The sequence below is a fragment of the Artemia franciscana genome, chromosome 7, assembly GCF_032884065.1.
Source record: "Artemia franciscana chromosome 7, ASM3288406v1, whole genome shotgun sequence".
In the NCBI taxonomy this organism is placed as follows: Eukaryota; Metazoa; Arthropoda; class Branchiopoda; order Anostraca; family Artemiidae; genus Artemia; species Artemia franciscana.
In genome coordinates this window covers 50,945,015-50,972,415 of record NC_088869.1, presented here as the reverse complement: position 1 = coordinate 50,972,415, position 27,401 = coordinate 50,945,015, and the positions used below count along the sequence as shown (strand labels likewise).

Here is a 27,401-nt window from a genome sequence, read left to right as displayed (position 1 = left end):
AATTATCTTTTGTTAGTAGAGTTGCCGGACCATGGAATGGTTTGCCTTTGGAGGTTGTCGAGGCAGAGAGTGTTCGAAATTTTAAGAGTGCATTAGTAAATACGCCTTTCTATTTAGACGCTTTTGTTGTGTAGTGTCGTTTTATTTAGAAGTTTTTGCTGTTTAACTTGTCGTTGCCAATTTACTTTACATTAGTATTATGATTTTGTGTTTTTGTGTTTTTGCGACAAGCATTAATGCTTACCGCTATTCGTAATAATAAATAAATATATATACACACACACACGCACACACATATATATATATATATATATATATATATATATATATATATATATATATATATATATATATATATATATATATATATATATATATATATATATATATATATATATACACATATATATATATATATACATATATATACATATATATATATATATATATATATATATATATATATATATATATATATATATATATATGTAAACCTATCCTTTCTCTTACCAACTTAGAGGCTGCTTAGTACAGCTAATCTGGGGGTAGGGTCCACGCCAATGCAGAAACCTAGGTCTTTTAAGGCCACTGATGCAAGGTCACGTTATTAACGAAAATGAAACCACGTCGAAATAGAACAAGCTTTCCTTATTTTACTTTTGAGCCACCTATGGCTGATTTATAGCCTAATCAAAGCGACACATGGCTGCTTTGATTGACCATGAACCTTGATTAACTCCAAATAGTTGTAATCTTAGAATTAGATTACATGGAGCCAGCCACCATGCGGGCTATTTAGTAGAGCTAGTGTTGGTATACGGTCCCAGTTAATTCAGAGATCGAAGTCATCCAAGCCGCTCTTTCATAACAGACACACTGAATGGTCAAACCAGGTCGTTCATACAATCATTCTATTAAAAAAATTTAAAAGAAAGCAGCAATGAAATGGAACAAGCGCTCCTTATTTTACTTTCCGAGCGGTATAAGGCTGATTTATGGCTCAATCAAAGGAACTCAAGGCTGATTTGATTGGGCCAAGAACCTTGATTAATTGTAATTTTGATGCTTCGTGATATAGGTGATAAAAATGATGTCTATACATTCTCCATTTTATATATATATATATTTGATGTCTCATTTCACATCATTTTTTTTTTTCTGGAACACACCTACAGCCGTTTGGAGCAATGGTTAGATGTACGAAGTTTGGACTTACCAAAAGGTCGTTCAACAGCAATCGGCTCAGAAAACGTAGATTCATAGCCATCCTCATCGACCATCTTCACTTTCAGATACATTATCTGTCCTTCTGTCAATGGTTCAAGTGTAACTGAATTCTCAAAGGATCGTTTTTCTTCATAAGTCGTGAAATTCTTGTCGTCAGAGAGTAAAATTTCAAAATGTATCCTAAAACAAACAACTTCGATAGGCGACAGTAACATAAAGCGAAACTTAGTTCTATGGCTATTACGAGAAAGTGTAAAGACATTAATATCTAACAATAAAAGTGTCAGTACTCTTAGCTGGGCCATCAGACAAATGTATATGCATTTGTAACATTGAGGAAGATTCTGGTAGAATACATAATATTTTCCAATTGTAAAATATTCAGAAAATTATATTTTTTTGTTACTTTTTCTGAGGGGTAAATTACTTCTGCAACGAACCACGATTACTACTATTTTTGCTGCTTTGCAATATAGGTAAAAACAAAACAAAAAAACAAGCAACAATGTATTTATTTGACTAAGGAACTATCGATGGGTTAAATGAAGTACAATAAGGGTCAAAGTAAACAGAGAAAAAGAGAAAGAAATAAAGAGCAATTAGAAGCCTACTTAACACCTACCAGCAGTATTCTTGTCAGGAAGCCGTAAAGACTACCACAGAATGCTACACATTCTTTTACTGCCAATATTCGGTATGATTTTATTACTAATCAATAATGAAAGCCGACAATATAAAACATTCAATGAGTTTTTTTTTAATTTCAGTCAAGATTGGAAAAATTTATACAAAAAATGAAGAAAAAAAGAAGTGGCGACACTGGAATAATCAAGACACCCATTACCATGCTTTGAACACAAGACCAAACAGTGGGTCCAACCCAGTACCGTTTTAGTATTGTGGCTGCTGGATATTCAAGATATTATGATTTTAGGAAGCTACGCCTTTAGGTTTAGTTTTTCTTTTTTTTTGCATTTGGAGTGAGAGAAAAACCTTCATAGGAATCCCTACAGCCAAATTCTCTAATCAACACAAACAATAGCCCCCGAGTCAACTGCACATTTTTTACAGTTAAATAACATTGAAACACTAAGTCCACTCTCAGGAAAAATTATGTCAGGTACAATAGAACCTTTTGAGTTCCCGCAGGCAACTTGTCCAAACAACACGAACAATTATCTGCACACTCTTTCCAGTTAAGCAACATTAAAAACGCAGCCCTTGGTTACGCCCAGTAATTGTACAGCAATATGAACTTTTTAAAAGTGGAAACTCCGAATGATCCGGTTTCTACCATTTCATTTAAGAAAACTGTAAGGACTGCCACAGATAGCAACATGTTTTCCAGCTGTATCATACCACAATACTCGAAAAACTAGACATTAAAAAGAAAAGAAATATGTCAGCTCATTAAAACAATTCAAGAAATGACAGAATTTATATTATTGGCGAAAGTAAAACAGTTCAAAATAGGGATGATACCTTTTTATTGACAGTGAAATATAAAATTATTTAACTGGATATTTCGAACCCATATACAATGTTCATCATCAGCAGTAAAACTAAAAGACATGAATAAAAATAAACAGAATTTATACCTAATAAACTAATTACATATAGTTTATTAAAATAATTTTATAGTTAATTAAAAATAAGAGCAATAAACTATATGTAATTAGTTTATTAGGTATAAATTCTGTTTATTTTTATTCATGTCTTTTAGTTTTACTGCTGATGATGAACACTGTATATGTGTTCGAAATATCCAGTTAAATAATTTTATATTTCACTGTCAATAAAAAGGTATTATCCCTATTTTGAACTGTTTTACTTTCGTCATGGAAAGGCAGTGTGGTCTTCGAAGTTATCTATATATTATTGGCATTCTACCATACACCCATTTAATTGACGACAACCCCATAAGAGATGACAAAACAGCCACAATTACGGGGATAATTTACCCCAGTTTTTGAACTATGTATCTTTTCTGAATTAAAAAATAATTTTGACCGCTTTTTATGCTGCCTTTTGTAACAGAATTTAGTGTAACAAAACTGAAATATCTACTGCTAGGTTTTCGGAAAAAATTACTGTAGAGATTTCAGTTAATCAAAAATCACAAAATGTGCTATTTGGTGGTTTGGCCAAACGAATTTTCATCCTAGAGCATCCATAGATTAAATATTTACTGGAAAACACAGCATTCTCGTTCAAAAAGCCAGATTATCATTTACAGGAATATGCTATTAAAACGGAGGAAGAAAGCACTATGCCTCTCCATCACTTTATACCAAATTTACAGCAAGAAAACAAATAAATGAAAGGAAAAACCCGAGACTGACAACCAAACTTACTTTTTCTTTTTCATTCCTCGGGGCAAGTCACCAGTCTTCCAATAAACAAAATATGAACTATTCTTTTCAGGAATGGCAAACAGCTGATATGGCACAGGCAAAGGCGGTGCGAAGAAATGGACCGGACTTGTTGGGCGTGAGTTTTCTTCGCTCGACCTAACTGTCACAGAATAGTTGCCACCCCAATTGACATTGATATTTAGGCTTAAAGATGGAGACCTTGAAGCAGGCATCGATGTCTCCTGGCTCATATTTTTTACCTGATCTACCAACGAAACCTAGAACACAAATGATAATGAGTAAAACTTAAAATAAAAAGAATGCATTAATGTTAGTGTGTTAATACTATGTGTTAAGCCCCTCCCTTATGTGCACGAGTCTGACTGTAATTGGTTATATCAAATGGAGGCGGACCAGGAAATACTGACGTTTCTTGAATCGCATTCTTAACAAAACCTATGAATGAAACCTACAGGACAAGTAATTATGAATACGGTTTTAAAGGAATATGTCCGTTGATTTCAAAATTAAAGGTAAGAATTTTACCAAAAACTATTGTTATACTGTTTATTCTGTAAAAAAGAGAACTTTTATTTTATAATTTAATAAAAGCAAAAAAAAGGCAAAGATTATTTAGCTATTTTAATTATCTGGTAAGAAGTAAAAAGGGATGACCCTTAGAACTCAATTAGATGAACTAAATAGCTATCTTTTAATCACTTCAGTCTGGTGTGTCAAAGAAGTGGCTTCAAGCAGCCACCGAAAATAAAATTTAGAAGCCCAAACTAAAAGAAAAAAAAATTCTGAACACACGATCAAAATGAGAGAAACAACATCAATATAAAAGTGCCAAATGCGATGATGAGTAAGTTTAAATAAATACAATATTTTGACAGTAGGTTAAAAATTTTTCGAACGAACAAAACATTGATTGTTCTGCGGTAAAAAAAAGGAATGATCCCTAGGAATGATGTATGGAGGGATGGATGATAGACTTATCTATCAGCAGGTGAAATGCCATCATTTTTATACACTCGTAAAAAGAGCTTATGCCAAATTTGCCTCTCACCCAGAATATCTGTCTTGGCTTTTTCTACAATTAGCCATGGCTTGATGCCCGCAACTACTTGATCTTAATTAAAAAATAAAATGAGACAACGATTCCTACAATATGTTAATTATCTGAAAAAATAAGCGAAAAACGATGCGCCTTAATCCTCAAATATTTTAATTAGACGGTCACTTAGTTTTTCAATCACGTTACTCATACGTGTCAAGCATCTGCCCCAGGGGCTGCATGTCCTAAAAGTGCATAAAATAAACTCAATGGTCCGTCTACAAAGGTTACCATTTCATGTTGCCAGAATTGGTGGTAAAATGTAAAATTAGGAATTCAACTCAATTACGACATAGGAAAACTATAGAGATCCCTGCACCACCTCCTTCGTATTTTTAGTGTTGAATGTTTTCTGTTGAAAGGGATGTTTTTTGCTTCTTCAAATAGCCTATTAGTTTGTCCATCAAATAAAAGGTCAAGACCCTCATTATCAGCAGGTTATAGAACATGATAAAGCTTTATTCTAAAAAAAATTGTCACAAGCGGCCAAAACTGAGGTTGCTTTTCACGTCCAAAGCAATAAAAGTATGAAAAACATAAGAAATCGTTAGATATGGAAAGAATACTCGATTAAAATAAATATAAAAGATGATGAAACAATAAAATTATATATGAAAACTCACAAAAGTCAAATACTAAAGAGAGAAAAATTTACAATTTCCATGAGACGACACATACAATAGGTCGTCACCCCAAGAGATTTATCAAAAGTTTTAGTTCTTTTTAGTCACAGCCAAGTTTAACTTTTGGATATTTTGGTTTTACAAGTACACTTTTAAGATTAAAAACATAACGAAATTTAAATTTCAAGTCACTGAAAGAAACAATGAAACCAGTATAATAGATGCTTGAGTAAAAACCTGAGCAAAGTTAAAAATTCAGCTTGATTATAATCATGATTCGTTTTTTTAGTCTCTGTCCTAGTGTAAACAACCTCGGGCGCACTATCTTCAAATTTTTTTTCCTGTGGGGGGGGGGAATTAGGTTTTACTTAAGAAACGTATTATATATCTGAAGATCGATGAGTTGACTTTATAGCCCCTTGTACGTAGAATACCAAACGGAGTAAGATACAAAAAGAGAAAGAAAACGACAACGAAATAAAAGCAAAATTCTACGACAAATTTACTGTTTGAAATCAGACAGCATAGGTAATCACTGTTTTTTTTTTTTTACAATATTCAATGCATAGCCCGATGGATCTAATAATAACCTAAAGCAATAGCTTAAGGATCTATGGTACCATACCTCCGAGTGACCCAACAATCATTTGCCTAAGGTGGGTGGCCGAGAAAATACTTTGAATACGAGCAGTGAATTCACCGGAGTTGTTTTATATCTGTTTCTGAGTATACACGTCGAAAAGGCGCAAGGTACAAATAGTTCGGAAGCTTACATGTAATACATAACTTAACTAGTAGCTATCACTTAAAGCAAAATTTATGCTCCAATTCCGCATATTTGGCACAGTTTTATCAGGAAGGAACAGCGTTGCAAGACATTACTTACTATATAGCCAACTTCTGACTGAAGAGATGGACAAGCTGCTCTCCAAGCAACAATCATCCTTTCTGGGTCATTTTCGTCCCTAGCTACCCTTAAAGACTTCGGTGGTGCTTTATGGTCGAAGTCAGTAACAACTTGAAGCGGCCTTTCAGAGCCAGGGCCTATACCAGCAGGACCAACAATAACCACTTCCATTAGATATTGCTCACATGCATGTAGATTCTTGACTGTTACCGTGGTTTCATTTGTTTTCAGCCTTGGACCTGCAATAATGAATTCAAATTATAATTGGATTGAATTGGAACATAGAGTGTATCACATACATATAGGTAATTTAAGTAATTTAATTTACATGACGGTACATTTAAATCCATGAAAGTTTTTGATGGTCATTGCGGTATCAGTTTTCAACCTTGGGTCTCAAAGGAAAAATTCGGATTATGATTCAATTGAATTGGGGCATAGAGTATATCATATACATTTTGGTAATTTAAGTTTTACACTTAAATTCGATTTAAATGTCGGCACTTAAATTTATTAGGCATTGCTTGAATGCATTTAGATGACGGTTACTAGGCTTTCACTAGTTTTCAATTTTGAACTAGTAAGGATGAACTCTGATTATAATTAAACTGAATCGGAACATAAAATATATCAAACAAATGTAATCGGTAGCTTAAAATCAGATAAAAATGGTATTAAGAATTAATACTTGAACAATCACAGTCTGAATGTTCGCAATTTAAAGCAACAAAACTATAGACTTTAATGAGAAATAAAATACTGCATAAAGATATTACAGTATCTTTTATTGCGGAAGCAAAATTTTCTCTAAGTAATAATCTACAGGCATTATGTCTAGATTATTTTTAATTCTATACCTTGGACAACTTAAGGATGTGTACTTACCACTTCGTCATTATTATATTTGGTCTCCAGTGAATTATTTTGATTATCAAAACAATTAATTTGATTGGCTTCGATTAAATTTCAAATATATTTTCATAAGTAACTAGCTGTTGGTGGGGGCGCTTCGCGCCCCTCCCCCGTTTACGTGCCATTGCAGTTGTGTCCCTGTGTCCCACCTGTGAATATATATATAAATATATATATATATATATATATATATATATATATATATATATATATATATATATATATATATATATATATATATATGTTTTTAACTACGTAAAACTTGCGAATATACAATATTCTTCGCTGTCCCATTGTCTGTGCATATACATAGATTGTCAGGCTTACCGACTCTTGAACATGCAACATATAATTGTCCATGGAAAAAAAAAATCCGTATTCAGATCTATACCGCATTTTTCTAATGATTGCCCTTGGGCTTTGTTGATGGTAATTGCTAATCGAATATTCCCCGTGTCCCCGTCGTCATTTATATATCCCCCATGTGCCCTTCCGGCGTCCCCGTTGTAGTTGTGTCCCTGTGTCCCGGTCGTCATTTATATTCACTGTGTCCCGGTCGTCATTTGTGTCCCGGTGTCTCGGTCTGTAATTTATCTTTGAGTGTCCCGGTCGTCATTTATATTCCCTGTGTCCCGCTTGTCATTTGTGTCCCGGTCTGAAATTTCTTTTTGAGTGTCCCGGTCGTCATTTATATTCCTTGTGTCCCGATGTCCCGGTCTGTAACATACGACAATAGATCAATTGTGTTGTAACTTTGTTCACGATCCCATTCTACACATGTAGAAATAGAAGCAGTACGATTAGGTGAAGGCATTCCCAAATGCTTGAGAAGTTTGTTTGCAATAGAGAAGCACAAATCTTCAATCATAACTAAAGTGCAGTTGTAGAGTAAATTGTAAATTTCTGTTGTTGTAAAGTCCAAGGTCATATTTGACCTTTCTAGCCGTATTCGGTGGAGTATATTCTCGGCCATTTGCGATTTGTATTTCTCCCATAACTCTGTAGGAGATGAAGGAGAGCAACTTTTGCCGGAAGACACGGGCCGTAATGTCATGTCTATGAACCGGCGATTGTCCAGGATGTAAAAGCTGTTGTATCTAATCCCAAGATGGATTATATGTAAATGTAATAAATGACGAATCATTAATCTATAGGCATAATATTTCATTGCGCTGCATTTCTTATCCATTTCTTTGTTAGTGGCTGGATTTATCAATTTAATATTAAAGTGATAGCCGTCGGCTCCATCGCAAAAAATGATAGGATATTGTAGGGCATCGTAGCATCGATGAGTTTAAGCAATTCTTGTCAACTGATTGTTTCACCTATAAAGAATATTATCTCGAGGTAAGAACTGATCCCCAACCATAACGATTGCCACTTCGTTGATAGTTGCGTATCAGTAGGCATCAATTCGATTGCTGTTTTGAACAGAAGCACTAAATTATTATTTTTGTGGAAAAGATGTTGCAACTGGGAAACGATAATCCTTTCAACGTCGTTTTTTTTTTTATCATCGGTATCACTTTCAAGTTGTTTGGTTTGTTTGACCTTGGCTTGTCTTTCGTCACTATGAAATACATATCGTCGAACCTTGTTTTTTTAACTAAAATCTGGTAGGCATTGATGACCTTATCCAAGTCAAAATCCCAAACCCAATCATCATCGCTATCATTTTCAGTTTTGATACGTTTTGACTCTCGCTGTCCAGGTTGATTTTCATCTAACTGCGCGATTTTGCGTTCTTTAGCCGCAAGCCTTTGGGCATTAACTATTTGAGCAGCTTCCTCGGCTGTTTATTCTGTCATTTTAAGATCTATACTAAAAATTTCTCTTTGAAACGCCTTCTTATATGACGGCATATACAAAGCCTTTGACGTCATAACAAACATGACGTCAGTCGACAAACAACTTCATGACGGCATAATGCTCAATCCTTATAATGACGTCAGTCGACAAACATGACGTCAGTCGACTCACAAAATACTTATTTTTATATATATAGATTTCTGAGACTACACTGGCTAATCATGACAAATCATAAAATCCCGAAGAGGAAAGGAGGAGAGTCAAACGGAGGTCTATTGGGATAATTCTTTAATTTTTTCACTGGCTGTTATTGTCCTCGTTTTCTCTTTTTCACCATTTTATGTTTTGTCATTTTAATAGAAAACAAAATTTAATTAAAAACAATAAACTAAAAACTTTGAAAAATTGGTCTTTTTGTAGGAATGGAAGATATTATTTGCCTTTGGTGCTGGGAAAACCGTTTTCTTCTTGTGAAATGGTATTGTGAATTTGCTACGCTGGGATAGCCTTTTTTACCCCACTCCTGCTCTAAGTCATTTCATTCTTTATTTGTTTCTTTTTCTTGCCAATTGCATCACTTTTGGCTTTTGAAGTATGATACATTTTTTTGACGATAATAGACAGACTCCGCTTCGAATTAAGCTCTGTGTGGTCTGTGTAGGTACTTCCATTTGTTTCTTTTGCATGTCGTTGCTGTTTTCCTCATTTTTCTGAAATGTTCGTCTCCCCATTTCTTCTTTTTACATGTTGATTTTTGAATTCAAATCAAGTTGCCATCAATCCGTGGCTAACTGGAGAAAAAACCCAGATAGATAGTCTGAGTGAGAGGAACATCTGGCATACACCTTTTTCAGGAATGTATAAAATGATAAAAGAAGAAGGTGATAGAAGATGAAGAAGAAACAGAACAAAATAAATTTTAAAAAGTTCCGCATTCCCCCTTTCTTTCCCCATTTTACAAATTTTCTTAGGATTGATTGGTAACAAAGAAAAGTGAATTTAAAATATCAACATGAAAGACATTTTTTTTTCTGATTTATACATTGTAATCAACATTCTTTTGCTAGTTCCCCTAACTACCTCTTTTCTTATGGTTCGTTACCAAGAAATATATGACCAAAGACAAATAAAATATTTTCTCGTTTTACACAGACACACATAATAGTTTCACTCGCAAGGTACAGGACATAAGCCAACGCTTTACAAAACTTATTAGACTAAAGACATTTTGTAGACAGACAAAGAAAAAGATGACGAAGATAGAGAAAAAATAAACTCAAAAAAAGCTTTTCTGTATCCAAAATGAAGCTCAACAACTTTCAAGAACCAGAAAAATGCTCAACCACAAACGAAAAAACAGAAGAATTATTTTTTTGTGTAACTACACCTAAATAAAAAAAAAAAAATTAAAGACTATTTCACATATTTCTTGTACGAGGGGCATTTTCTAATTGTCGACTTAATAATTATTCATATATTACGGTATAATTTGTCGAAGATAAGTGACAAAACTATCGGCTTTTAGAACATAATTGCTAGCACCACAGCTCTTGCAAAAAAAAAAAATATTCATAGTAAAATGAGCATTTAAAAAAAAGCGAATCCAAAAGAACCTTCGTGAATCACAAAAAAAGCACAAAAACCCCAAAAAATTGGGAAAAGACGCAGGCATAAAAAAAGAAAGAATAACTGTGCTAGAAAGAAAGAAAGGAAAATAGCATAAGCACTAATTTGGAGGAAATTAAGATATATAGCTTACCACTTTGGTACATCTCTTTGTACGTTAATCCATAATAGACTCCATATTCCCAGCGAAGCTTCCTTTGGTCCTTTGGCTGAACCCATGATAATTTTACTGAGGTAGGATCCGGCTTTAGAAGGCTGAATGTAACAACACCAACGGAAGGTATGGGAATACCTAAAATAAACGATAAAAACAAATGAAACTATTCTTTCAGATGCTTAAACTAGTTTCCATATGCCCAGGGCCATATCCAGGTATATCGTTCTACAGGAAAGGTTTCTCAAACAAAAAACTTTACACGACGTCGAAACCTTTTTCTGAAAGGACACGGGTTCGAATCCCAGTGTACCCAATTGTTCAGTTTGGGACGGGAGTCAGTGGCGTGACTCTGTAAGCTTAGCCAGAGTCGACCCAGCTTTAAATGGGTACCTGGAGAAATCTGGGGAAGGTAAACAGGAAGGGTGTGCGAAAGCACAGAATGGTTGGCCCCCAACCCCCCATTGCACTTCCTGGCTGAAGGGCCAAGAAACGGAGATCAACACCGCCGGTAGGGACTGTAAAGTCTAATGCCGTATCCTTTACCTTTTTTACCTTACCTCCCTGAATGCGGCCCATTCGCAATTTTATTTCTATATTAGTGTGATTAGCTGACGGTGCTTCCTCCCTAAAAAAAACAACAACTTATTTCCCTTCCCCAAAAAGTTGAACAAGTATAAAGTAAAATTCCGACAAGAGACGAAAAATTTGCCCCACCTCCTCCCTACCAGGCTGGTAAGCCGGTGTTGAACCCAGTATAATTTCACTTAAGTAGGATCAGACTTATAAGAGTGAATGTAATATCATTAACAGAAGCTAAATGGGTCTAAAAGACAAGCAATATGCATATTATGTAAACGTGAAGGAAATTATCAAAAATAATCGCATAGTACCAAAAGGGTTTTCCTATAGGGGAGGGGGAGGGGCTGCTTGAATATGCGCCTGATTTGAATGTTACTCGTTACTATTGAAAAAAAAACTAGTCGGTTCTTATAGATTTCCAAAATCATTAAAAAAGCTAAAGAAGACTTGACAACTTTGGATTAATCCCTGGACAAAAAATAAACTTTTTTTTTGTGAGTGAAATAAGCTAAAAAAACAAGACAAGGTATGAAAAAACAGAGATTTTTTTCTTATCTAGCTGTAACTAGAGAATTTTGATTCAACATCAAAGTTAATTTAATTTCACAAACATTAAAATTTTCAGGGAGGGTAAGGGGAATCAAATTTAGTTAAATGGATCTTTTTTTTTTTTTTTTTAAACTAAATATTAAGTTTGCATAGTCGTAACCCTTAAAACAAATTTTCACACAGAAAAGAGGAAATGGCAGAGGTCATAAGTTGCTTTGTATCCTGAAGTACCCAGAATAGAAAATATTTGTTTGCCCCCACACCCTCCCTGGATCCTTCTTATCTCTACCTACATCTGAAAACACGATTTCCTAAGATTTTTCTTTGGTCAACCAAAATCATTAGGTCTTTAGAACAGTCACACATTTTTGTCAGAGTGGCCACGTTAAACCGGAAAACAAATGAGCACAGCTAATAAGCTAAATCTGACAACACATTTAGTCATCAAAAAATAACAATCTGTTGATTCCCAAAGACAACTACATCGTCAAAGGAAAACTGCACCTTCTTAAACTGTCTCGTGCAATATATTTTTAGTTAGTTTTTTTTGCGGATTATTCGCGTTTCTTTTATTTTTAATTTGGCATCCGTTTCTACCAAAAACTATACAAAAAAAGCTTTTCTGTATCCAAAATGAAGCCCAACAACTTTCAAGAACCAGAAAAATGCACAACCACAAACGAAAAAACAGAAGAATTATGTGTTTTTTGTGTAACTACACCTAAATAAAAAAAGATTAAAGACTATTTCACATATTTCTTGTACGAGGGGCATTTTCTATACTCAATTGTCAACTTAATAATTATTCATATATACCAACTTACGTTTGGTAAGTTGTAAGCTTACAACTGGTGTTGTAAGCTTACAAACACCAGCAAATGGTGTTTTTTTTTCCATCAAAATTGTGTGCCAATTTTACCAAATTTTGTAAAATATACATAGTTATGTGTGGTATTTTCACTATATACATGGTATTTTCACTTCACCAATTCAAACAAGCAGATTTCATTTCCATTTTTTTTTTGGTAATTCAAAACACTTTTGAATTAGTAGAATAAATATTCTACTGTCTATTGACGTCAATCTTCGAGCGACTTCTGATAAAAATGGGAAAATTGGGGTAGAAAAGAATTCACCACGTGTCTTTAACATGCTCCCGGAAAATAGTAAAAAAAAAGAAAAGAAAAAAGACACCTTTTGTAGCAGCTTGTATCCTTTGGACTGGTCCCTGCTTATCATTCTTCATCGGTGCCACTTCAAAAGTATAGCTTGTCCCCGGACTGAGAAGATTTATGTCAATTTCATTCAATTTAGTTGAAATTGGCTCTATTGCTTCATACAAATTTGAGGACTTAATCTTAACAGAATACTCTGTGGCAAAATCATTAGCCTCCCAGGCTAAAGTCACTGATGTGTTATCAATAATTCCTAGTCTCACATTCAAAACCGGAGTCATCACCGTGTCTGCACCATACGTGAGAGAAACGCGCTCTGAAGAGTTGCTAACGTACAGTTGGTTTTCCGCGGTTACCTGTAATGGAAAAAAGAAGATTGTTTGATTTTTTTTTTTTTTTAATATCCAAGCATCTACAACTTGGCCATGTTAGGCTACTTGTCAAGATTCCATTTGTACCAGGTAAAATAAAACTAACATGACAACGTTAATATTTATCATGGTTGGCACAGTAGCTGCATAAAGAACAAACCGCGGTCCATAGTAACCAAAAATTAAAGAACGCATAACAAAAAAGAACAGCTGGAGAGAAAAATCGCCATCTGTAGCAAATTCAAGAGCTCTAACTATTATCTCGTTTATTCTAAGTTGTAAAATATTATTTTGAGAACAAATTTACGGGAATTTCGAAAAATACTCCTAAGCCCCTCAAAAATAGAGTTGGGTCTGAACTGCTAATTTTGTAAATTGACTCAACTGCTGAATCAGTTGCCAATGAACAATGTGTCCTTACTTTACTGCAGCGTCTAAAGATGGACTTAAGCAAGACTTGTTTCACGAGACGCCAAAAATGGCATTTGCTCTGGTCGTTCCTGTCAAGATTTATGTATCCAGGGCTCAATGTCAGCACACAATTAATCCCAAGCATTTGAGCTACTTCACTGTTTCATCAGCCTGTCAGCCAAGTTAGAACAACGAATACCAGCTAGACAACCTGATTTTAGACTCTGAGCAAACGAACTTAGCTGTCATGCAACTTTTACTTTAATGATATGTATCACCGGTACATAGTTTTAGAGCTTTCATCTCAACTCTTTATTCAATTTAAGTTTAAAGACTAAAAAAAGGAAGAGGAATAGGATGAATAAAAGCAAAGTTTATTAAAATGGAAGGAAAAAAACAAGGAAGAGAGTTGGAGAGATAAGAGAAGAAGATAGAGCTTACCCAAAAATTATACTCAGTGCCAAATTTGAACATGTCTCTCAGAACCATGGCAGTTTCATCTCCTATTCTAAAGGATGTAGACGGGAACGGTGGCGAAACGAACACTCTGTAAGTTGGAGGGGGCCCATTAGACTGGAGTGGTTCTTTCCAAGTGAGAACAACTTCATTTTTAGAATTTTCTGATACTTTTAGTTCCTGAGGTGGGCTGGGCTCTGAAATGAAAAGTATATTAGAGAGAACAAATGCAATAACACACCAATATTCTAACACTAATCAAGAACACCCAAAATAACACACTGAACAGAGAAGTCAACACAAATAAGCAGAAGAGACAAAGCCACAAAATGAGGAGGAGGGATTGACGAAGTGGGCAAAAACTAGGTCAAAACCCTTTTATTTCTCCCGAATAACTCCTATGTGGGGTCAACCCCTATATATAAAGGTTAAGGGAATTCATTTTGAATCTAGCGAAAACAACAAAAATCAGAAAAGAGCCCTGTTATTAACCATAGGTGGGATCGACAACATTTGCACATGACTTTTCATTAGCTGAAGATTGAAGGCTACAGTCAACTTATTTACAAATACATACTTATTTACTTAAAAATTCAATATAGTTTAGTCTTAACACTTTCATTAGTCTTTAACGGACAAGGGACGTCAAAATGGTGAATTGAAATCTTCAAAACCTGAGCCTCAAAGGGGCCCAGTCCAAGTTTTGTGCAATAATTACGTTTACAAGTTTATGTTTATTGTATGAGACCAATGGTTGAAATACGTCTTCCATCATAATTTGATCTGACTTCTTTTTCTACTTACTAGAAGTTATGACCAAATACTTGGCATATTGTTTTCCTACTGATCGTGATAAAAAACTGATAGTCAAAATGCATACAAATGACGATATACAGTTTATGCAAATCGATAGTATAAACATAGTATAGTCTAGAATAGACATAGTTGGATAATATAGTATAGATAGCATATATATGGATAGGAAGTGTTGGGGGATTAATATCCTGTACTCAATGCATGATTTATTAATTATGAATTTTTTTTTAACTTATCTTATTAGCAGACATAGCATAGACCCAGTAGACCACAGTACGAACATAGTTTAGTTAGTACAGTACAATCATTCTGGTGTTTGCTCCCTTTCAAATGAGAATCAAGTTAAAGAAGTATTATCATTTAATTTCAGACATTATAAACATTTACTATATAAGCCTTATCTATAGTACTAGAACAGTAGTTTATAACTTTGATGTCCTAGATTTAACAGCAAAAGTTGACCATGCTACACAAAAACATTTCAGGTTTATTTTTCTTTTTGCCAGAATTATAGTTAATTTTCGCCACAGCATACCTTAATTTACATCATTAATTTATGTTTATCTTAATTTCTGTTTCCCTTTTGTCTCCCTCTATTACTCCACGAGTGGCAAAACCTTTATATGATATGGGTCTAAAACAAATTATTATTATAAGTACATTTTTTTTCGTTGCAAGCAATATGTGTAGAAAAACTTTCGTATATTCTTTCTTCCTTTCTGTCTCAGATACAGCGTGAAACTGAACGTTACAAAAGGAGTCAAACAAGTGAATAAAGCCCATTTCCCTTTTGCCCTTGCCAGATTTGTCCATAGACTAGTTTTGACTGCCCTCAGAGAAGCAAAACTCACAAGTGTTTCATGAGTTCCTAAAATGGTATTTTGACTTATCGATTTCCTTCTATAAACCCTCAAATACAACACCGATGAAACACTAACATGTAATCAACCATTTATAATTTTGGACTCGGAAGCTGTTCCGAAGGTGAGGATAGTGCACCAGCATTCTATTTTTGAACAAATTAAATATAGGTGGTCTTTTCAGTCTCTGAGGCACTGCAGTACGTGGCTCCTTCTAGAGCTTTGACTCCCAACGGGGGGCGCAGGTCCCATCAGTGAGGCATGGCAATATTTTGTACAGTCATGGGCAGGATGTGTACACTTCGAATGGTTATATTTTAGAATCCTGATTTTAAAAGAAAAATAATGTATGTGAATGACGTCACATTCATGTGCATTTAAAGAGCAAAAAAGACACATGGTAGTATTGCAATGACGTTATACGTTGTAAAAAAGGTGTTATATTGATGCAATGTTTTTCATTAGCATAAAATATGCCTAGAAGACGACCCAAAAAAGATACCAAGTTAATGGCTTTTTTTAAGCTTCCTTCTGTGAACCCATGAAAATTTTTGAATAATAAAATTTAAATGTCACGAGGGGCGCATTAGGATTTTAGAAATTCCTAGGTGGGGTATGGCGTAAAATCGGTTGAGAACCACTGTTCTAGAGGCCACTCTGTCACTTCTTGAAATATTAGGACGTAACCTTTGCATGATGAGGGTTACAGCAAACGATGATTTTAGAAATATTTAGTTCCTTACCAGCAATAGGCGTAGTAAAACTTTTATAGATTCTTGACGGATATTCTTCTTTGCTTTCTTTCTGCCTCAGGTAAAGCGTGAAATTGTACGTTGTATAAGGAGTCAAACTAGTGAATATAGCGTCTTTCTCCTCTGTCCAAGTTAAATTTGTCCATCGACTCGTTTTGACCACACTCAGAGATGGCAAAAACTCAAAAGACCCGTTATGAGACCAAGAATCCCAACTGATAAATAATGAAGTTGCATTTGACCGTTTGGTGTCTGTGTATACCCGCCATATCTGTAACAAAGATAAAACTCTTTAATTTGAAATTAGTAATTACAGCGATGACTAAAGCTCATAAAAAATGAAAAGAATTAGATAATAGCTAAGGCTTGATTCAAGATACCGAATGATCTATCAATTTTTCCGAATGATCTACTAATTTAATAAGTTAATCATTTATTTTTCCTTCATCCCCAATCCTGGAAAACAACTAGTCCTACCATAATACACATACATGAAATATATACAGTTTAAATTAAAAAAAAGACTTTAATAGAAGCAGGTTAGTCGGTAACAACAAACCAGTAGGCTTTTAATGGTTTATATTGAAGAACAATAATTAAATTACAGAATACTGTTTAATTGAAGAATAAATTTTAAATTGGAGAATAATGATTTCAATTGAAAAGTAATGATTTAAATTGAATGATGATTATTATTTGTGATTTTGCTGAACGATCATTCATTATTTTTTTTTCTTTATCATAAATCGCAGGAAACTGCGCGTTTTGCACATAATTAACTGTATAATGATACTCATAATAAATAAAACGGTCATATATTTTGGTTCCTGAATCAATTTTAATGCTATGGAGGGACCAAAACAATTCGCTATCCAATGTTTCAGAACCAAAATATTAACAACAAACGAACTTATAATTAATGACAATTAGCTTCTGAAACAAATTGTGAATTTCTCACGCCTACAATCAAAGGTCGTCATTAACCATATAACAAAAAATGAAATATTGAATCAGAAGGAAAATAGAAGCTGAAAATTAAAAAAAAATTAGGTTATACCGGGGGATGAGAGGAGGCTGGTTGATATTAAAAGTAAGTACACAGTAGGGTCATATCAGGAAAATTAAGGGAGAGGAGATATAAATGTCAAACAGATTAAGACAGTAGTTGTTATTACGACTAGTTGCAGAGTTCCTTAGCCTGGAAAAGATATACATGATATCCTCCGTTTAATTTCTTCAAAAGCCTATAGCTTCCCCTTCCCGTTGTATATTTTAGAAAGGTAATAGAATTATGCTACACCAAAGATGAAATACACACAATTTGAAATCACATTAATGAACTTATTATTTCCGAATTCAACAGTCAGCATGTCGGTTGATAACAATAAACCAGGAGGCTATATAAAAACCTCACGTGAATTCAGAATCCTGACATGCTTTCTAAAGTGTGCCAAAGCGTACCAAATTCGTAGCTGACACTTTATATCAATATAATTTAGGCATTCTTCCACAACTGAAAAAACAACGGTAATAACTAAGCTTTTTTGTTTCTCCTTATTCCTGTTTTAGTCACTTCCATATGAAATTTTCCCAACGCGTTTATCTCATACATTTTCACAATTCATCACATGCGTTCAAACTTTTACATCAACGTTCACAACATCACACGTTCACAAGTCATTACATACGCTTTAAAAGCTCTTCAATCTTTATTGTCTTCACATTGAATATAGTTTTGGAATATTAGTAATATAGATGTATATTCATCTTATTGGTTACTAGCTGTTGGGGTGGCGCGAAGCGCCACCCCAACACCTAGTTGGTGGGGTGCTTCGTGCCCCCCCAAGCGCCCCGCGCGCGTAAGTCGTTACGCGCCATATTAGTTACGCGCCATTGTAGTTGTGTCCCTGTGTCCCACCTGTGAATATATGTAGATATATATATATATATATATATATATATATATATATATATATATATATATATATATATATATATATATATATATATATATATATATACATATTTTTAACTACGTAAAACTTGCGAATATACAACATTATTTGCTGTCCCATTGTCTGTCCATATAAATAGATTGTCAGGTTTACCAACTCTTGAACATGCAACATAATAATTGTCCATGGGAAAACAATCCGTATTCAGATCTATACCGCATTTTTCTAACGATTGCCCTTGAGCTTTGTTGATGGTGATTGCTAATCAAACATTCCCTGTGTCCCCGTCGTCATTTATATATCCCCCTGTGCCCCCGGCGTCCCCGTTGTAGTTGTGTCCCTGTGTCCTGGTCGTCATTTATATTCCCTGTGTCCCGGTCGTCATTTGTGTCCCGGTATCCCAGTCTGTAATTTCTCTTTGAGTGCCCCGGTCGTCATTTATATTCCCTCTGTCCCTGTCGTCATTTGTGTCCCGGTGTCCCGGTATGTAGTGTCATCTTATAATGACGTCATATACAAAGCCTTATATACTTATAATGACGTCAAATGCAAACCCACAAACAAACAAACATGCATATATACAACTTATTTTTATATATATAGATGCAGTTTCTTTTTTAGTTTTTTTCTTTTTTAGTTTTTTCTTTTCTTAGTTTTTTTCTTTTTTAGTTTTTCTTTTTTTTAGTTTCTTCTTTTTATTGATTTGTTTTTTTCAATTTGTCAATGTTCATTCTAACATTGACACTTTGAAAAATCTTTACGTGCCAAGCATGCTAAAGCTCCAACAATTTATAATAAACCTCAAATTTGGGTATCTGTTTTAAGGTTTTCGAATTACTTTAATCTATTGTCAAAATATATTGAAATGTTTGTGCAATTCCCAGTTTTTTTGGTTTTTTATTTATTTTTATTTTTTTAGCTTTTCTAAGTTTTTCTTTCTTTTTAGTTTTTTACCTTTTTATATTTTTTTTTTATTTTTTTACGTTTTATTTTTTTACGTTTTTTCTTTTTAGGTTTTTTCTTTTTTTAATTTTTTTTTATTTTTAATTTTTCTTTTTTTAGTTTTTTTCTTTTTAGTTTTTTTTTTTAGTTTTTTACCTTTTTCAGTTTTCTTTTCTTCTTTATTTTTCAGCATCACTATGAAATACATATCGCCGAACCGTTGTTTTTTTTAACTAAAATCGGGTTTGTGTTGAGGGTTTAAATGCATAAAATGGGAATTGCATAAATATTTCGAAATATTTTGACAATAGATTAATGTAATTTGAAAACCTTAAAACAGATACTTAAAATTTAAGGTTTATTATAAATTGTTGAGCTTTAGCAAGCTTGGCACGTGAAGAGGAATTTTCAGTATAGATCTTAAAATGACATAAGAAACAGCCGAGGAATTATATTTTTATATAATATATATATTTATATATATTTTTATATATATAGATAGCAATATAGCGTAGCAATTAAGATAGATAAGTTTTTCGGAACCCGCTCGAGTTTCTGGTCTTTTCAGTCTCGAAGTTCTATTAACAGAGCTATTGTGATCTTACAGTAAAGTTTATTGACCAATAAATTATTTTTTACTGATGACATTAAATAATTTTCTCAACTTAAAAAGTAGGGGATAACAATTATGCTATTATTCGATTATTGTAACATTCAGTTTCGTTAAAACCATATCAAATCGAAGAGTTGCGGTCTAGAAACACATCCTTTTTACATCCATTAAATTCATTAAATGGAAACATCTCAGTCCCCCGTTTTTCCCACAAGTCCAGTGGTCAACACAAAAATCTCAGTCAACCTCATTGCAATTCTAGTAGGCTTTCCAGTAGGCAGAACTCGTGTTGATAATTCAAAAATCAACCCGACTCGGAAAAGTTATCGATACACCCACCTCTCAAAGGACAAATTCTCAAGACAAACAGTAAAATATTATTTATAACATCATAGCGGAGAAGGTTAAGATTTAAAAAGTTTTGATATTCCGAGAGTTATTAATAGAAAGAACTCTAACTAATTCTAGAAAACTAGATTAGAAAACAGAATAAAACTAGTATTATTCTCATATTTGTAAATTTTTAAGAGTAAAAGAAATACTAGAAATACTTTTGAGTCTAAATCAGACTAAAACAAGACCTAAGAGCTCATATGGCACTTGTGACGAGATCGGAAGAGCCAAGAGATCATATGGTATGAGCTCTGGCAAAATTCTAAGAATCAATAGACTGCTTTAAAAGGAAAATCAGAGGCTTAATGCCGGTCGGGATTTAAAATAAGAGCTCTGAGTCACGAGGTCCTTCTAAATATCAAAATTCATTAAGATCCGATCACCCACTCGTAAGTTAAAAACACCTCACTTTTTCTAATTTTTCTTCTCCGTTCAGCCCCCCCCCCCAGATGGTCGAATCGGGGAAAACGACTTTATCAAGTCAATTTGTGCAGATCCCTGATATGCCTACTAATTTTCATCGTCCTAGCACGTCCAGAAGCACCGAACTCGCCAAAGCACAGAACCCCACCCCCTAGCTTCCCCAAAGAGAGCCGATCCAGTCCGGTTACGTCAATCACGTATTTACGGCATTTATAAGCGTTTTCCAAGATTTCCCATTTCCCCCTCCGACTCCTTCCAATGTCAACAGATCTGGTCGGGATTTGAAATAAGAGCTCTGAGACATGAGTTCCTTCTAAATATCAAATTTCACTAAGATCTGGTCACATGTTCTTAAGTTAAAATACCTCAATTTTCTAATTTTTTCCACATTAATAGCCTCCAGCTCCCCAAAAGAGAACGGATCCGTTCCAATTATGTCAATCACGTATCTATAACTTGTGCTTATTCTTCCCATCAAGTTTCATCCCGATCTCTCCACTCTAAGCGTTTTCCAAGATTTCCGGTTTCCCCCTCCAGATCCCCCCAATGTCACCGGATCTGGTCGGGATTTAAAATGAGAGTTTTAAAACACAAAATCCTTCTAAAGATCAAATTTCATTAATATCTGATCGCCCGTTCGTAAGTTACAAATACCTCATTTTTTCCTAATTTTTCCACATTACCCCCCCCCCCCCTCCCCAAAATCCACCAAAGATAGCGGATCAAGTTTTTCCGTCACATATCTTGGACTTGTGCTTATTCTTCCCACCAAGTTTCATCCTGATCTCTCCGCTTTAAGCGTTTTCCAAGATTTCCGGTCTCCCCCCCCCCCAATGACACTGGATTCGGTTGGGATTTAAAATAAGAGATCTGAGTTACGAGGTCCTTCTAAATATGAAATTTCATTAAGATCCGATCACTCCATCGTAAGTTAAAAATACCTCATTTTTTTCTAATTTTTTAGAATTAACCCTACCCCCCAACTCCCCCAAAGAGCAGATCCGTTCCGGTTATGTCAATCACGTATCTAGGACTTGTGCTTATTTTTCCCACCAAGTTTCATCCCGATCCCTCCACTAAGCGTTTTCCAAGATTTTAGGTTCCTCCCCCCCCCCCCAACTCCCCGCAACTTCACCGGATCCGGTCGGGATTTAAAATAAGAGCTCTGAGACACAATATCCTCCCAAACGTCAAATTTCATTAAGATCCGATCATCCGTTCGTAAGTTAAAAATATCTAAGTTTTTCTAATTTTTCCGATTTCACCGTCCCCCCACTCCCCCCCCCCCCACAGAAAGTCGAATTGGGGAAACGACAATTTCTATTTAACCTGGTATGGTTCCTGATACACCTGCCAAATTTAATCGTCCTAGCTTACCTGGAAGTGCCTAAAGTAGCAAAACCAGGACAGACAGACCGACAGAATTTGCGATCGCTACATGTCACTTGGTAGATACCAAGTGCCATAAAAAGAATTATTACTAGACGCCTTTTATTTTCTTCTTAGAAACCAGCTCGAGGTACCAGTCTTTCTGGTTGCTGATAATTTTTCTATAGAAGTTTTTTGACGAAGAGTTAACTTAAAAAAAGAAAGGAAACAACACACCTTTGCTATTCCCTGATTACTGTTGCATTCACTTTCATCCGAGCCATCCCAACAGTCCTCCTTCCCATCGCATACTTTTTCATTGTGCAAGCAAGTAGAACCGTCACAAAGAAATAGTCCACTAGGACAAGCAAAATGGTCAGTAGCTGCATCCACTGAAACAAGAAATATCACATTTACTAGTAAACACATCTACTAGAATAAAATTCAATTAACAGTAAAAACAAGTTTGATATATAAAAAAAGGAATATTACTAACAGTTATGAAATATCAAGATGAGAAACGTCAACAGTTTCTTTGCAACAAATTAATTAGAATTAAATAACCCAAATTTCAGAATGTCTTTAGAATATACAACCTTCTGATAATGCTTTATTTTCAATTTTAAAAATAGAAAAAAATAAATGAACATCCCATTTTAAGAGCTATCATAAAGCAATCCACCGAGAAAAACTTACCACTTGTAGAATTACATCCCCATTCGTCAGAGCCATCGGCGCAGTCCGGTCTTCCATTGCAGATAAAACTTCGAGGAATGCAACCAGTACTTCTCATACAAGAAAACTGCTCGGGGGTGCACGTCGTAATCTCTCCGTGACTTGAATGACAGTTTTCTTCATCTTCTCCGGATGGACAATCATTGTCTCCATCACACACCCAAGATTCCCATATACAAGTACCTAAAAGCAGCAAACTTACAGCAAAAAATCGTAAAACTATGAAATTAGTTAATGATATAAGTAAAAGTTACAATGCTTAACTCTTTTTTCAAGTTTGAGCGCTAATTAGGGTTAATATTCATAATGGTAAATTTTCCCATATACAAATACTTAAAAGCAGCAGACTTACAGCAAAAAATCGTAAAACTTTGAACTTGGTTAATGATATAAGCAAAAGTTACAACGCTTCAGATTCCACATATCAATAAACCCAACAATATAGGTTTGAGTTCCTATAAAAAAAAAAAAAAAAAAAAAAAAAAAAAAAAAAAAAAAAAAAAAAAAAAAAAAAAAAAAAAAAAAAAAAAAAAAAAAAAAATGTATTTTTGGCCACAAGAAAGATCACGATGCGCGTTTCCTTCGTTCTTTCCCAGGGGTAATCGTATCAAACCAACAGTCCTAGAAAACCGGTATAGGCCTCATTCGAATGGAAATCAAAAGTTCTTGTGGCTTTTTTCAATAACAATTGGAGGGCAGCTAGCCCCCTCCCCTCACACTCATTTATCTCCAAGACATTTGATCAAAATATTGGGACTGTCATTTAATTCAGCATGGTTGAAAAGTCTAATAATGTCTTTGGGAATGATACGACCCCTCAGAATCCCTCTACAAAGGGCTGTAAGTTACGCAATAACCTATATATAATATTTGTTAATTGGAAATATACAGTCGTTTTTCGGTGGGTGGGATGGGGGGAGGGCATTTTCTAGAAATTTTACACTGTGGGGGAATTGCTCTTGGACTAATTTGAAGAATGGTTAGAAATTCAAATTTTTTCAACTGAGAGTAAGGAACAGCATTAAAACTTAAAGCGAGCAGAACTTATTCTGTATATGAGAGGGGCTGCCCTTTTCTCAACCCTTACTCATTATGCTGAAGTTTAATTTTTTGTCACAATTCTTTAGGTAAGACTGCTCAAACACAAAACGCTATCAACTTGAATACGAAGCATTTTTAAAAGAACTTTAAGACTTTAGCACAAAGAGCGGGGGTTGAGGAAGGGACAGCCACCGTCATATACGGGAATAATTTCTGTTAATTTTAAGTTTTGATGTTGCTCCTTACTCTCAGTTAAAATGACCTGTTTTATTTGCTTGGAGAAATTAAATGTGAAAGAATAATTAACAAGACAATCAACTAACCAATTAGATAGTTTAAATAATTAAAATAATCAACTAACATACATACCTATCGTTGTAATTACCAAGAAATATAACAGAAAAACAAAAATAAGCATCACAATAAATTGTAATTAAGTCACTGTGAATGACGACAGGTTCACTTTTAAGAATATTGCATAAATCAAGTCACGATTTAAATTACCGGTGTCTCGATTTATCGTAAGATTAGCAAAGATATGTTTTTTTCCATTTCAATGGCTTCCCTAGCCCTTTGTGTCAGGACTCTATCGTTAGAAATGAATGTGGCATCATCAAATTATATGTGATGGTCAGGGTGGTGGAAAATGTGTTCTACCAAAGCTGAAATGAATGTTTCAGGGGATATTCTTAATTTTAGAACTTCATCTATTGAGTTACGATGCTCAATAAATGGTTCGTCAAACTGTTGACGGGTTCGGGATATGTAAAAACCATAGTCCCGTTTGTTTCTTCATCTTGAGGTTGTTTTTTTTTTCTCTCTCTTTGTTTTTAGTCCTAACTCTGAGAAAGTGAGCGAACATGAAGTCCCAGAATTACTTATATGTTTTTACAATTTGAAAGCTTGCAAACATTTTTTAACATACCAGAAAATAACCTCAGTTGATACAAACCTGAAATGTTGATTTACTTGTTTTTGTTTTTCCTTTGTTAGCTGTTACAACCACTTTTCATACAATTTGAGAGAAGACTGAAATTTTTATCTTAGAATATCGAGGGTTATAAAGAAAAATAACAATATTAGAAAGAGACGTAATTTGCTTGAACTCACCTGAGTTACATCTAAAGTGACTTTCACCACAAGTAGAAAATGATGTTCTTTCCGTTTCGTTAGCATTGGAGGAGGAGTCATCACCTTCTTCTGAGCATAACTCTTCATCTGAATTATCACCACAGTCATCAACTCCATCACATTTCCACCAATAGGGAATGCAGTAAAGATTATCGCATTCAAAGAATACATCAGAACAGTTACCCTAAAATATGTACAAACATTATAATCTAAAAAAAGAAATGTATACATGAAGAGAAAAATGGTTACATTAAAACCAAAATAGTAACGACTGGCAAAATAACAAATTATTTTTTGTAAAAAATTATGTATTTATATAGGTTTATTTAGCAAAGAAGCCCATAGGTCATACCTAAAAACAAAAACAAATAAAAATCAACTAGTAAGCACTAAATAAAACAAACCCTACAAGTAAAAACAGTAATACTTCACTACACACCCAAAAATGAACGACCCTTCACGAACTTTCAAATTCTATAAGGAAAATCTATTCAAGCGCGGCTCATCCGTTTTAATACCTGCTGTTTGATTAAATTTGAGCCAACCTAGCCTCCTCATCATATATGTTAAACAACTCAAACCTCAACACCTTCATTTCTTTTCTAACAACCAAAAAGTAAGCAAGATCATCATCAGGACCATCACCAGAGGTAAACATTGGAGGAATCGAGGAAAATTTCCCTCAGACGCCAAAAAATTCCAACTCTTGCACCTACATTCTGAAAACCGACAAGTACTGTCCCTCCTTCCTAAATTTTCGCGAATTAGTGTTACTGATCCTTATTTTCAAATGGATAACGTCCATTTCTAGAGATATTATCAGAATAAATCATCTTTCAAATGAAATATCTTCCTTTAAATCTTCTTAACCAGACTCTATATTCTCATCAATCCTTATTTTCTTTGTTGTTATTTTCCTGACACTTCTGATTGGGTTTCACGTATGGTATTATTTTCAATAAGGCTCATCCAAACCCACTCCCTCAAACATCTCACCATCCACGTGTCTTGAATAGCAGCTACAAGATAGCTGACAGAGTCTTCGTAATTATAAGGATTGCCTCTTGGAGTGATTTCTACAGGTTTCCTAAATCTTATGAGGCTTTAACACAACAACTTCCTTTAAATCTCCTCAAATATCCTCTGCATATGAAGTAAATACATCCACTCCTACCGTGACAAGTCACACTATCTATGCTAAAATGCAATTTTCCTTGGCTTTCTAGATTTCAAGGTGGGGAGCTGTAAACTTCCAAGAGTTAGATTTCAGAACAAATAGATTGGCTATCTCAGAATCTGTATTCACTGGCATAGGGGACTTGTGCCAAAATAGATATTTTGCTGAACAAAATGGCACGTTTATGTGGCGTAGTATTCTTCGATACTTAAAAAGAACACTAGATATTTTCATTTCTGTTTAAACGAACCATCTTTCGATGTTTTACGACCATTGGTACGTTAAATTTAAGTTAGAACAATGAATGCTAAAACAGAGGAAGAGGATAGAAAGAGGAGGAGAAAATTTACTTATGTAACATTTAGAATTATTAGTAATTATATAGAAACACAAGAGCATATAAGACTCTACTTATACTGTGTTTTTACAGAACTTCATGGGACTTATATGTTTGAAAATGGCCCGAATTACCTTACTTTATTGACTTAGTTTGTTAACTTAGTGAATTTTGCACTTTTCGATATCCAATTTAACATCACACTCTGAAATTTTCGTAAAACCTTTCTCCAAGTCTCCAACCTTCTAAAACTTAATTTTTATCTCATCCACAAATTTACACTATATTTATAAACTGCACTCCATTTTAGCATTACTGAAGACAAAATATGGGTTGAGGCCAGAGAGCTGCGGCCGGGGGAAACGAGATGCTAGGAGATACGTAACTTGTTGCTCGCTTGAATTTAAAACATCATAAACTTTGAACGTTTTCATCTCAATCCACCGATAGCTAGTCGCCTCTTCGGTTATCGGCTGCTTCAAAATATCTACTAAATGTTTCGTATTGATTTCATTCATCGAATCTTCCATCCTTTCTACACTGCTTAACGTTTCTGTTTGATTATAGTACTGTTTTAATTTTCGT

The 27,401-nt window shown here is 34.4% G+C and overlaps 1 protein-coding gene across 1 annotated transcript in view; it reads right to left on the bottom strand.

The window, feature by feature from the left end:
* Nucleotides 1-27,401, bottom strand: part of LOC136029426 (sortilin-related receptor-like) — a 127,054-nt gene that overhangs the window by 7,081 nt on the left and 92,572 nt on the right. Inside the window, exons 19-28 of the mRNA XM_065707808.1 lie at nt 25,282-25,486; nt 23,092-23,313; nt 22,633-22,787; nt 16,693-16,972; nt 14,259-14,470; nt 13,055-13,391; nt 10,709-10,867; nt 6,208-6,467; nt 3,582-3,859; nt 1,217-1,407 (exon numbers count right to left, since the gene is read on the bottom strand). Coding sequence (XP_065563880.1) covers nt 1,217-1,407; nt 3,582-3,859; nt 6,208-6,467; nt 10,709-10,867; nt 13,055-13,391; nt 14,259-14,470; nt 16,693-16,972; nt 22,633-22,787; nt 23,092-23,313; nt 25,282-25,486 — 2,299 coding nt within the window. The remainder of the gene's footprint in view (nt 1-1,216; nt 1,408-3,581; nt 3,860-6,207; nt 6,468-10,708; nt 10,868-13,054; nt 13,392-14,258; nt 14,471-16,692; nt 16,973-22,632; nt 22,788-23,091; nt 23,314-25,281; nt 25,487-27,401) is intronic.